General features: G+C 53.8%; 6 protein-coding genes across 6 annotated transcripts; 4 read left to right on the top strand and 2 right to left on the bottom strand.

Moving 5' to 3' along the window:
- Nucleotides 1–307: 307 nt before the first annotated feature.
- PG997_013636 (uncharacterized protein) lies at nt 308–1,813 on the top strand (the record flags this gene model as incomplete). Its single annotated transcript, XM_066817950.1, has 3 exons — nt 308–392; nt 692–1,033; nt 1,062–1,813. The coding sequence occupies 3 exons, from the start codon at nt 308–310 to the stop codon at nt 1,811–1,813; spliced, it is 1,179 nt and encodes a 392-aa protein (XP_066663642.1).
- A 1,034-nt stretch (nt 1,814–2,847) lies between these two features.
- Nucleotides 2,848–3,423, top strand: PG997_013635 (uncharacterized protein; the record flags this gene model as incomplete). The annotated part of the gene is made up of 1 exon (XM_066817949.1): nt 2,848–3,423. The coding sequence occupies one exon, from the start codon at nt 2,848–2,850 to the stop codon at nt 3,421–3,423; it is 576 nt and encodes a 191-aa protein (XP_066663641.1).
- Nucleotides 3,424–3,430: 7 nt separating this feature from the next.
- Nucleotides 3,431–4,602, top strand: PG997_013634 (Thymidylate kinase; the record flags this gene model as incomplete). Its single annotated transcript, XM_066817948.1, has 3 exons — nt 3,431–3,542; nt 3,714–3,822; nt 3,951–4,602. 3 exons carry the CDS (start codon nt 3,431–3,433, stop codon nt 4,600–4,602), a joined length of 873 nt encoding a protein of 290 aa, XP_066663640.1.
- A 725-nt stretch (nt 4,603–5,327) lies between these two features.
- On the top strand, nt 5,328–5,912 carry PG997_013633 (uncharacterized protein; the record flags this gene model as incomplete). Its single annotated transcript, XM_066817947.1, has 2 exons — nt 5,328–5,433; nt 5,533–5,912. The coding sequence occupies 2 exons, from the start codon at nt 5,328–5,330 to the stop codon at nt 5,910–5,912; spliced, it is 486 nt and encodes a 161-aa protein (XP_066663639.1).
- Nucleotides 5,913–6,469: 557 nt separating this feature from the next.
- Nucleotides 6,470–7,314, bottom strand: PG997_013632 (uncharacterized protein; the record flags this gene model as incomplete). The annotated part of the gene is made up of 2 exons (XM_066817946.1): nt 6,470–7,126; nt 7,183–7,314. 2 exons carry the CDS (start codon nt 7,312–7,314, stop codon nt 6,470–6,472), a joined length of 789 nt encoding a protein of 262 aa, XP_066663638.1.
- A 1,217-nt stretch (nt 7,315–8,531) lies between these two features.
- PG997_013631 (uncharacterized protein) lies at nt 8,532–11,791 on the bottom strand (the record flags this gene model as incomplete). The annotated part of the gene is made up of 6 exons (XM_066817945.1): nt 8,532–9,113; nt 9,278–9,920; nt 10,056–10,202; nt 10,253–10,432; nt 10,564–10,699; nt 10,762–11,791. 6 exons carry the CDS (start codon nt 11,789–11,791, stop codon nt 8,532–8,534), a joined length of 2,718 nt encoding a protein of 905 aa, XP_066663637.1.
- Between the last annotated feature and the right edge of the window lie 707 nt (nt 11,792–12,498).

The following is a 12,498-nucleotide window of genomic DNA, read 5'->3' as shown; positions in this document are numbered from 1 at the left end:
AAGTGATAAAAAGATAAACAAACATACAAGATCAAGAGGATTGGAATTCATTGATCCAACTCGAGTCCTGTCAACTATTCCACTACATACTGAACCACCTGTTCGTCCGACTCCCTGTAAAGGATCTGATAGCTTGCTTCTGTTCGATTGCGAGAGCACGCGCTTGCAGGCATTACGAGCTTCGTTTTCGGGAGCTCCATTGGGCATTTTGGCTGGTAATTCCTTCTTCTCTCCCCAACGGTCGGTCGCCGACATAGACAATACACCACCCCACAACCACAACAATCGAACACAACGCGACGACACAATGGCCACTCTATCCCGTCAACCCTTTGCGCCTCTCGACGGCACACGTCTGCAAACACTGACGAGCCTGAAGAACCGACAAAATGGTAAGTCTTTTTTCCCAACAACCACAGTCAGCACATCTCGCACGTCCCATCCTCATGTGCAGGGGGCGATTGATTGCCCAGTCCAATCGTGAAATGCCCCTCAAGTCGTACGACCAGCAAGCATATGTCGCAACACTCAATCAAGTTGATGCTGCAGCTGCACGCACTTAACTCAATCCGCATCCATGCTGTCTGCACGATTAATGAGCAAAGCGTCCCAAAACATATCCAAAATGATTATCCTCAATTGAAATGGTTGAATGATACTAAATATATGATAGCTGTTTCGACTTCTCCAGGAAAGCGGAAGGCTGCCGATGTGATCGAAGATAACGACACCGAAAACGTCGACCCAATCCTTTTCTCGAAGCGAGTTAAGGGCTCCTCCGACTCTTCTCTCCTGCCCAAAGACTTTATCAAGCCCGCCACTTTCTTGCTCACCAAGTCCGCTTCGACCAGCAAGATTGCCAGCACTCCCAAAGCAGCTGCACCTCGTCCCCGTAGTGTCCTGAACCCCAAATCGCCCGCTTCAAGGGTGAACACCGGCATTGCCAAATCTTCTCCACTATCGGCTCCGGCCGGTCGATCTCCCACCCGTGGCAAGCGATCCGGTCTCCTCTCATCGCGTCGTCGCACTGCTGGTCCCTATTCTCGGATCGACCCTCCCAGCTTCGGTCTCGGTGCATCGTCGTCGCCTGCCCCCTTCTCTTGACGCTGCCCTCAAGGGCACGATCCCCAGCTACAAGAGCCGCCAAGCGTCGGCCACTCCTGCTGCTTCGGAACCTTCTATCGCACCTGTGTCTTCTACTCGCTCCTCAAACTTTCCCAGCCTTCACGAGGCTGACTTAAAGACGTCATGGTTCTTTGAGATTCACGAGGACACAGCCGAGCAGGAGATGACCAACCTTCTGCAACACAGCACTTGCACCTTGGACATCAGCTCCGACGAGGAGAGTGCACGCCGTCAACAGCGAGAGCGTGCAGAGGGCAAGGAGAATGTCCCTCCCATGGACGATGTGTCTCAGACCGCCCGGCCTCGCGCTGCAAGGCTCGCTGCCGATGCCGACGATATGTTCGTTGAGAAGGAGCGAAGCCCGCTTGGCGAGATGGACGTCAAGAGCTACTTCCCTGAAGGCTGCGATGAGACTAGCGTGATAATCATCCCTGGCGACGAGGAAGAGGAGCAGCAGCCAGTCAACAAGGATCTCGAGTCTGTTCCCGAGATCAAGGTTGGTGAGGGCGCAGTTCCCAAGCCTGTCGTCGAGGATGGCGCCAAGTCGATCGACGAGCTGCTAAGGAAGTCGGACGAGCCTGCACCAAGCGCAGCTTTGCTCGAACCCATCGAAGGCACTGGCGAGAGCTTCGAAGTGTGGGAGAGCAGCAGTGCGAAAGATGAGAACGAAGCGGCCTCGTCTTGCTGAGGCGGAAGGGGAAGGATGTGAATCTTTGCCATGCGTCTAATGCCTAGATGACTGGGACGACTTGAGATGATGTCGGATGAGTGATGATGTGACAGTAACCTGACCTAATACAGTCGCTAATAATGAGTCGGAAGAGCCACCACGGTTGGAAAAGGAGTATTGAGGAGTTTCTGTTCAGCTAAGCGGCATAGCAACGGCTAGGGAAGTCGTCTTTGGGATTACTGTTATTTCTGGTGTTTGTTTGTACGGATTCTGTATATACCAGCGGGTGGGGCCTTTCGGCGTTGATAATCCTTTTCAGCTTCGTTTTCTGTTTGAATAACATCTTGCTACATTGGCATCCTTCAATATTGGTTCCTTCATCACAATGCGACGCGACAGAGTGACAAGCCAGAGGAAATAACACACAGCCCAGTCGCATTATCAGGTATCATTCATCTTTGCCCGAAGTAACAACCATCGAGGCATGCTCCCGTAGTACTCTAGTCTTGTCATTCGAGGCAGTTTGCATGATGGCCAGCTGCATGCGTTACATGATGATGTCCTCAATGCAGAATACGCGCCCGATTGAATGCGAGTTTGCTCGAATCATTCCTCGGTGTTGTAAGGGCGTCTTTTTGGTTGGCGCTTGTAGTGACGTCCAGTCGCATCACCCGAACGCAAGAGGCAGGAAGCGGGGGATGCACGTGATGAAACCACCACTTAACGCGTCGCATTTTCGCATCGCGGGAAAGTCGCGATGCCAATGCCTGTCCCACATTCATGCGGCTCTTCAAACTTGACATTTTCATGCCATTGGCAAGCTCAATCAATCCGAGGAAAGCGATTGCATAGTTCGGCTGCCTCAATTGCTTCTTAGTTTCACCAATTGGTAGCTTCGTCACTTCCATTGGAGCTGCAACCGCCCGGCCTCCCTTGCATCTTGAGCTGCAGCTATCCAGCTTGCAAACGAAAGTTAGCTCTCATCTGAGCCCATCCTCAGCACCAACCAACCATTGTCGGATTTTCGGTTTCTTCTGGTCTTTCTGTGCATCATGTCATCAATCAACGATCTGGCCACCGCGGCCACCATTGCCTCCTCGGCCGTGGGTGCACTGCAGTCCTCTCCCACGCAGAAGTCGTCTCAACCCCCGCCCCCGGAGGATCATCCAGCAGCAATACCCAATCATCCCCCGCCCCCGCCTCCGCAGGCAGAGCCGCTCACACCCTCTAGAGCTGATACTGCCGCGCCGCCTCCTACTACTCCTGGGGGCCCTGGTGGGCAGGATGCGGCTCCTGATACGCCTCCTTCCATAACGGTGGCTACACATCCTCCTCAAACACCAGGCCGGCAACAAGACCAGCAACCACCGCCGCCGCAGCAGCAGTCACAACCTCCGCCACAGTCGTCGCCAGCAGCGCCGAAAGCACCGGACGCAGCAGTGCCAGCTGCTGCTGCAGAACAGCAGCCTCCTCAAGCTTCGCCCCAGCAAGCAACACCCTCAGCCCCGGTACTAGCCGCCCCGCAGATCTCCCCTTCAGATGCGGCCTCGGCGCAGATCCCCGCGCCCCCCGGCGCCGGCCTCCTCGGCCAATGCAGCAGATGCGGCCGGCGGAGCCGAGGATGGTGACGCGACGATGCGCGACGCCGCAGACGAGGACGGTGCTGACGGTGCTGCCGCTGCGGAGAAGGAGAGGCCGAAGCCCGTGCGTGGCGCTTTCATCGTCTTTGAGGGCATGGACCGCGCCGGTAAGACGACGCAGGCTAAGCTCCTTCAGCAGCGGTGCATTGAGGAGGGGAGGAGGTGAAGTTTATGCGGTTTCCTGGTGAGTGGTTCCTTTTTCTCGATTTCACTGGCTTCTTTCTTTCGCCCAGGAGACATGGAATCAAGTAAGAGACATGACTGACATTATGTTATAGATCGCACAACGCCTATCGGCCAGATGATCGATGCGTATCTCAAGGGTCAGACAGAGATTGAGGATCATGTCATACATCTGCTGTTCAGCGCTAACCGCTGGGAGGCATTGTAAGTTTCACCTTATTCGCTTGTTCACTCTCCTTGTCCTCGACATCCTTCAACACCCATGAACATACCATACAAGCTTTGCTTCTTACTCCCCCTTGATAAGTCCATTGAGGCTAACCGACATACAGGAAAACAATCCAATCCACACTATCCGCCGGTGTGTCCATCATCTGCGACCGCTACTACCACAGCGGCATCGTGTACAGCGCGGCCAAGCAGAACCCCACTCTGCCCCTGGGATGGGCCAAGGCGCCCGAGGTGGGTCTGCCCCGACCAGACCTGGTCCTCTTCCTCGACCTCGAGGAGTCGGTGGCGCGCGAGCGCGGCGGCTGGGGCGGCGAGGTCTACGAGAAGGGCGAGATGCAGCGGCGCGTGCGCGAGCTCTTCTGGGGCCTCAGCATGGGCGACCTCAGCCACACGTACCGCCACCAGCGCCGCGAGTCGGCATCGGCGGCCGCCGCGGCGGCTGCTGCTGCCTCCGCCGCTGCAGCAGCGGCAGCAGTGAAGGTGAATGGTAGTGGGAGCGGCGCGGCGGGGGCTGATATGGATACGGTGGTGGTGGGAGGCGGAGCGGACAACAGCAGCGGGTCTAAGGGGCCGTCGTCGATGATCCATGCGCCTGGCGGCGAGAAGGGAGAGTTCCGGCAGGAGGAAGAGGATCTGCAGATTGTGGATGCGGACTTGGGGATCGAGGAGCTGGCGGATAAAGTTTGGGGGCACGTCGTGCCCCGGCTTGAGGCGGTGGAGAGGGGGAGGTGGGGGAGGTGGTTCGGGTTGTGAGGTGAGGGAGGGAGTACTTAACACAGATCTATATGTACTATTGGACAGCAGGGGCACTGATGTGACCAGAACTATTGCATCCTGGATCTTCGGGGAATCTGATTAACTGCATGTCACGAGACTAAGTATTACTGATCTAAACAAGTCACGCTCTGCGCTGTCAGGGGGCGCGATGAAGCTCATGAAATCTCTCGGGCACAGCAACTTGCACACATAGCCAGCTACGGAGTTGTTACTGTATCCAAGGGAGATGTCTAGCCCGTCGAGGAGCTAGGTACATGCCCTATAGTCGTGTATGACGTCTTGTCCAGTACGCCATCTTGGCGCGATCCTTCGGAGGGACTTCATGTTGGCGAGCTCGTATATTGTTCCGATAATGTAACGTCGGCTCGCTTAGTGCGATGATATAATATGCAGGTTCGAGACCTCAAATCCTTTTCGCGAGTGCGGAAGCCATAATTCAATCAAGACCTCCCCCACGAACACTTTCTGTCCTCCAACCTTCGAGAATGAGGGCCCCTTTCCTCCTAGTTACTATCGCCACATCCGCCCTCCTCCGGCCCCCCTCGCTCGGGCGTGGGACCCGAGCGAGAAGGACTGCTCCGAGGAACCGCTTTGCCTCACGTCGTTCCTGTGGTGCGACCCCGGGGGTTCGGGCTGCCACTATCCCGAGGGGTCTACCCCCTTTCGCACGAGACACGTATTCTACCAAACAGGCGCTCGTGATGGAGGATGTCGACCACACCATCTCCTGGAGGAAGCAGGGTCGGTACAGGGATGAGCCGGTGACGGTTCGGTGGGCGCTGGACGGGGGCGTGACGTGGGAATTCAGTAAGTCCAGGAACCCGTTTTTAAGAATTGCATGCTCATCATCCATCTCCCTAATGTATGTCCGACGAGGTACTGATGGTTGCTAAACAACAACGACAGATACGACGGAGACGCACGCCATCTTCAACCCGCAACGGATCGTCCGCGAGCTCTACCGGGACGTGATCCGCCAGTCCCTCGGAGGCAGCCAGGCCGCCTCCAACAACAGCAGCTACAGCGTCCGCGACGCCGTCCCGCTCTACAGCCTCTACAATACCGTGTCAAACATGGTGGAAATCACGCTGCCCGTCGCGGCGGATCGGAAGGTGAACAGCAGTTCCCGAGCGGACAGTGTACCGTACATTCGGTCGGACCGGTTCATCGTGGCCTCGTCCCTCGCGGAGAAGTTCCTCGAGGGGCAGAGGCGGCTCAGCCACGAAGAGCGCAGGACGTGGAGGCTGGGGGTCGGCGTCGCGGTGGGACTGGGGTGCCCGTCTTGATGGGGGCTACTACGTGGGGGACTTGGATCGTGGCGGGCCGGAGGTTGGGTAGGGGGGGACGAAACTGTGTCTGCTACTTCTAAAGCGTAAGTAGTAAACATGAGCGGTATGTAAGTTGGTGAACACAGCCAGGATTACAGTATTGGTGGTATGGAGTTTGTCTAGGGTTTACTTGTATTGTAATTCCATCTCACTATTGGTTGAAATCATATAGAACATAATGCACTCGTTATCTCATGAAGTATGTATTAAAACTCACAGGGGTAGCTACCCGTACAATACTTAAGCCAAAAAGGGGGTCAAATGTGGGAGGTGCAACAGCTTGTTCTTAGCTACACTCACTATCACTTAACACAGGTTGATAACAATGGCCAGCATTAAATTAATGAAGTAGCAAGAAGTGTTCATGTGTTCTTCCACAAGTGCCACAATGTCATATCCGTACCTTGCTCGCATCGTAATCCGTTTCCTCGTAACGTACCCCATCGCGCAAGGGCATAGCTCACGCCATCTCAAATCAAAGTGTTGGCAGACCTAGAAAATAGCGCCCACGTCCCTCAGATACTCCTCATACAAAGGATCGGAGCTCCCATGCTCGTGAAAGCCATGATCGAAGCAATCGCACTCGAACGGATTGCCCCCATCCCGTCACCGTACCAGTCCCCCGAATCATCATCCTCATCAACAACCCGAGGTTCGTGGAGATTATGATGCAACCCCTTCTTTCGGAACTCCACCGCGTACTTCTCCAACGGCTTCTCGTGCGGCGGGCCCATGTACGAGCCGTCGTGGGCCGCGACCTCCAAAAAGTCCCAGACCTTGTCAATCACGACCTCCTTCACCAGCTCGACGTGGTAGGCCCGGACCGCGCAGGCGTGCGCGCTCTGCAGGAGCTCCAGCGCGCCCGCCGTCTCGTGCCAGGCCGGGTACGCCTCGTGCATGACCAGGGCCATCTGCTCGCAGGAGCCGTGCGAGTAGGCGCCGGGGCGGTAGCTCATGGTCTCGTCGGTCAGGCATAGCAGCTCGCCCGTGAAGTACTCGTTAGCCTCGAAGACGGCGCGGCCGATGTCGCGGCATTGCTTCAAGAGAGTGTCTTCGGCCTTGGCGAGGTCCTTGAAGGGACGGCCGACGAAGAGGCGGGACGAGAAGGGGCTGCGGACCGCGCTGCCTTCGACCTCACGCCACAGCTCGATGGGCAGGCGGCCGAGCACCCACTACTCCCCCGGCTATGCCGTCAACACTAGCTGAGCAACTACCTATGAGCCCCAACATGTCCCCGGCAGCGCGATTTCTCAACTCGGTCGTCCCTGTCGAAGGACTCGCCGTCATGAAGAATCTTGTTCTCGATTTGAAGATGGATGACCGCGATTGGCAGCAGGTCGCAACGAATTCCGGGCCGCATATGCAGAATCTCCGGACCCTGACCATCGTCGCAAGATATGATGTGGACAACCGGGATTACGAATTCACGAACATGGCTGTGCTGAATTATCTTCGACGCCTAGTCGTACAGCAAATTTGGCCATTGTCATCTCTGGGCCCCTATTTCCAGCAGATCGCCGTACACATCCACAGTGGCGCGGATAGATCGACCGGCGGTAGGGACCTAGCTCTCGAACCGACTTATTTCTTCGAGCGTGACGATATCCCACCTGCCTCGAGCTTTTGGAAGCACATTGCAAGCGGTCGTGGCGATGGCCTCGTCCGAGTGGCCCAACGTGAGGGCTTCGTCGAGGGCATGGTATGTATTTTCTCAAGCCCTGAAGCCCAACTCATAACCCCATAACTGTCACCACCATTTTCGCCATACCCTCGATCAATCACCTTTAGAAACCTCTCCGCACAATTGCTTTCTTGTACGATTAAGACACTAACATTCGTGGATGCAGATTAAAACCTCGGTTGTCGAGCACCTGATCCGAGATCGCTTTGAGGTACCAGCCCCCGCCCTGACACCATAACTTCGACCGACGCGACAACGCGACAAAGCTTCTTGGCTTGGGCTTTCTGGCTTGGAGTTGCTTCGCTCGTTAAGCGCTGTAGAGTCTGTACGGATATTCATTCGTGGATCGGACCCTCTCCCTCTGTACGAGAAGAGTCGTTGGCATGCGAAATTGGTGGAAACTACACTACACACTGGTCCTAATAGGACGTTCACGAACGTCTGTACCTCTATCCCCCGACCAGCATGTGAACCCATCACCAAGGTTCTTCGCAAGCCCTTTCACTTTTGGACGACACCGCTGCATGAGCACATGAGGCGAGACAAACATTGCGCCGATGGATAATTGCTGGTCTTAATAGGACGTTCTCTTTCCGAATGTCTGTACTCATATCGCCAGACCAGCAGAGACTCCATCACCGAGGTTTCCTATCAGCCCTTTCATTTGGGCATCGTTGCCATACGCCACGGCCCAGCATGCTCCCCCTCAAGAGGATTTAGCATCTGAGAGATGTGCGAAATCAGAAACAGTTGTATATAGATAATGAGGAAGAAAGCAATGAAATATGTACATAGCCATAGTCTGCCCCACTCTTGGCCTTCTCACCGTAGTTCTTGACCAGTGACACATGCTTGTATCTCAAATACCCGCCAATGCCACCCGCTGTCCTCAAGGCTCACAAATGGCGCTGCATCTCCGACTCGCGGCGCCGTTTCCCAAGAACACAGTTTGACCCTTCGCCAGTGACAACATGATCGAGATCCTGTGCCTCCTGCATTGGAATCCCCATGGAGAGTGGCCCTCGACTATTGTTACCTCCAGTCGTGATATCAATGCTGTGTTCTGTTAAGAACTTAACGACGTCTGTGTGCCCTCGCAATTCAGCCATCATCAATGGTGTTCGCCCCATCATATTTTTGGCGTTAATATCAGCGCCCCTCCCCACCAAAAGTCCCACGAGCCTTCCACGTCCTTGGTAGGATGCATGCCATAGTGGTGTAAAGCCATCACTATCACCGATCTTGACGTCGGCGCCGTTTTTAATCAGAACCTCCGCTATATCCTCGTACCCTCCTTTAACTGCTAATAACAGTGCAGTTCCTCCCTTTTTCTTGATTTCGAGATCAGCGCGCTTTTCGATCAGTAGATCGACTGTGGCCTTATGTCCCCTTTCAGAAGCAAGGCACAATGATGAAGCCCCGTCAACGTTTCGGGCATTCACATCAACACCATCATATCGGAGTAACAGCTCAACCATCTGGGTTAGTCCTTTCGATGCGACAGTTATCGGTGGATGGCCAGCAAGTCCGAACTTGGGATCAGCCCCATTCGGACCAGTAGCTCAACAGTGTCTCTGTGCCCATTGTAGACTGCTTGTCAGAGTGGCGTGCTGTCTTGGAAGTAATAATCACAACGGAATACCTTTCGCTCGCACTCAGTATTGCCCTCGATGTTGGCCCCCTTTTTGATTAGCAGTTCGACCATAGCTTTGTGTCCCTGTGAGGCAGCCCACCACAATGGTGTCCCACTGTTCTTGCCATCTGTGAAGTCAACATCATATGATTTTAACATGATGTTCACCGCTCCAGTGAGGCCAAAGAAAGCTGCTAGTTGTAATCCAGTCATGGCCGGACGGACGTCCATGCTCGTTTGTACAAAACTAGCACCGAGATCGCCATCAGGAGTAAATCTCCATATTCTGTCAAAGGCAAACTGGACGGCACTGGTTCTCTTGAGAGAATGCTCAACGTAGTCGCAGCTTGAAGTATGGATAGCATGTTGTGACCAATGACAAGCTGCGTAGTGATAAAACGGGGGATCATCAGCATCAAAGTCGTCGCCTTCGAATGTATGAGAAGAGAGATAGGCGGTGCAGGTTGTTGTGAGAAGAGAATGGACGTCTGGGAAGAACTCTTGCTGCCTGCTTTCCAGATATTCCTGAGTGGTGTAATGAACCAAGCGGATCTCATCACTTTCTTCGTCCAATGTTACCAAACCACAACAGACGGAAAGTACATCCTGTATCCGTGGAAGGTTGTCCTTGTCAAATATGAGTTTGTCATGTCTGACTCCGAGTGCGTGTTGGAGTTCCTGTGGGCTCAGTGGCCACTTGGCGCAAGTGATCCATGATAGAGTTTTGATTGCGAGGTCTTGCCTCTCTCTCGCCTAACATTGGACCCTGTTCATGAGATCCTCGTACGCCTTACTAAGGGCTTCTGAGGTACCCTTTGAGTCTGTCTTTAGGGTTTGTTTTTGGAGCTCTCTCATTGCCTCAATTGCGTCTCGCATGGCACTTGGTGTTAACTTGTTGAAAAGCGATTCGAGGTAGATCTGGGCCAGTAAGAACCTTGCAGGTAGTCAGTATTTGAAGATTAACAAGACCGAGGAAGAACATACATGCCATCTATAACCTCTGATATGGTGGTTATGACACCCCTCTGCAGATCTGGATGATCCTGGATAAACGAAGGCCACTGTTGTATACGACGTTTTACATAAATTTGCACGTCGTCACTTCTTGCCCGAATTTCCAGCGTATCGCCTTGGTTGAATCTCGCAATGACGTCTGGGACAAACCTGGAAGTTGCGAATATGTTCGTTCTTTGCCTTGCCTGAAGCCCAAATATCTCTGAAAGGAGACCCGACCGGCAACCATTAGACTCTTGGCATTCATCAACGGCATCAAGGATGATGTAGACCCCAAATACGTCTCAGATTCCAGGAGCCAGTTGCATGTTCCTTCCTCGCGTCGTTGAAGGTGATCACTATGCCGTGGCCCGTAATCTAAAGGGGAAAGCCAGTCAAGGATTCTACGCTCATCCTCGCTAAGAAAGTGCTGTTGAACTGAATCGCGTGTCAGGAATGGTTTCGAAAAGTAATTGGAAAAACAGATTACATTATCTAACCTGATTTGACGCCATCTGTCAAGATGTCCAGTTTCCCGTAAATTTGCTCCTGTGCTGTTCTCTCCTGGGAAACTTCGCCTGGCTGGACGTACCCCAAGAGGTCTTTTGCAAAGGCTGCCGCTACAGCGGCAGCATGTTCCTGCCAAGCCTTGATCTTGTGCGAGTCCGCATAGTCACAGACGCCCCGGATCACGATGCAAGGGAAAGTGTCCATTAACCCGGCAGCCTCCATTTCGACGCACAGAATGCCACCCAAGTCCTTTGATAGTTGGTCACAGACGGCCGCATCCTTGATGACTTGGTTGCCAGATGCAATCGTTCCATAGTGTACCTTCATACCGCGTGGCTCTCTCTTCACGGACTTGTTGATATCGCAACGTTTGCAAGTATCTTGGTCGACGTATTGTACACCTGAGTCAGCCACATTGGGAACATGGCTATAGTCTGCATTGAACAAGACGTCTTGAAGTCGGTCCGATCGCAAGTACTTCTCTGCTAACCGCGAGCTCCTTCTCCCGAGGGCTTCAAGGTACTCGGGTACTCTGGATTGATCAAGCTCGTGTGCAGATTCCTGTTGCGTCAAGGCAGTGAGAAGCAACGTTGGCGGATCATTCAGAGCCCCAGTTCTCGCGAAGTGTCCGTTATCTTCGGCCTTGCCTATATCCCACTGGACGACTCCAGGAAGCTGTCCAATCGGTACGCTGACTACGACGTCCCCAAGCTGCACGTTGGGAGGAACGCCGCCACCAATGCCCACCATCAAGCCGAAGCGGATGCGGGGAAATGTACCAACCATACGACTCGCAACCTCTGCGGCCGAGCTGGTACCGATCTTTCCCTTGGGCAGACAGGCGATGACGATGTTGTGTCGGCCGATCGATCCGAGTGTGTATGCGTTGGAGTCATTGGACAGCTTGGGGAGGCTCTCGTGTCGTTCGTCGAGCATTGCTATCGCCGCAGTCTGCTCTTTGGGTAGCGCGCATACCCATCCGACCGTGTAGTCCTCGTGCTTTCGAGGAGCATCTTCCATTGTAGGCTTGTTGGTATCGCTTTGGCGTTCGTCTCTCAACCGGGCTGTTAGAAGAAAATATGTGTGATGTTGTACCCCTTTGATCTGGCAGAGTCATAGCTGGAAGGGAAAACTGCCTCTTCATGTTCCACGTCTTGCCAACCTCCGTAATGACAAGAGGAGAGTGAGGGGTAGAGCCTCATACCCTGACGGTCGACGATGCGCGCAGCGATCGGGGATGCAGGACTCCTCAACAAAATAGGAGCACCCCCAGCCAATTGGCGGTCTCTGAACCGCATGCATCGGCTTTACAGAGAAGCTGCAAGTTTATTGGCAAGGCGTTGTTTCACAGTGGCTGGGACTAAGATGGATTTAGTAAGTTACGCTTTGCCTACGTCCAGGGCTCTGCGATGATACGAGCAAAGCCCCGTCTACTTAGCGATAGGTGGAAAGTCGAGCCTCTGTGGGACTATCGTCTTCGAATACCACCAATCAAACGCTTTTTGAATGCCAGCAATTTATACACTTAGTCATTGGTCCGGGTATATATCCGTAATTGTGGCAGTGCATCTTCTACATAGTAAAGGGATGCCTAGCCGTGGCTGTGTTACTACTGTACAGTCCCCACCCAGCTGACATGGCTGACATTTACCTACCCCGACAGTGAGTGAGAGTTCGTCAAAGTTATTATGGCAGCGTGGAAGTTGAAAAGAATCCGGCTTCAACAA

This window comes from Apiospora hydei (genome assembly GCF_038363865.1).
Source record: "Apiospora hydei strain CBS 114990 chromosome Unknown utg000009l_segment0_segment0, whole genome shotgun sequence".
In the NCBI taxonomy this organism is placed as follows: Eukaryota; Fungi; Ascomycota; class Sordariomycetes; order Amphisphaeriales; family Apiosporaceae; genus Apiospora; species Apiospora hydei.
Note: the sequence above shows the minus strand (reverse complement) of the source record. Positions and strands in the feature narration are given on the sequence as shown.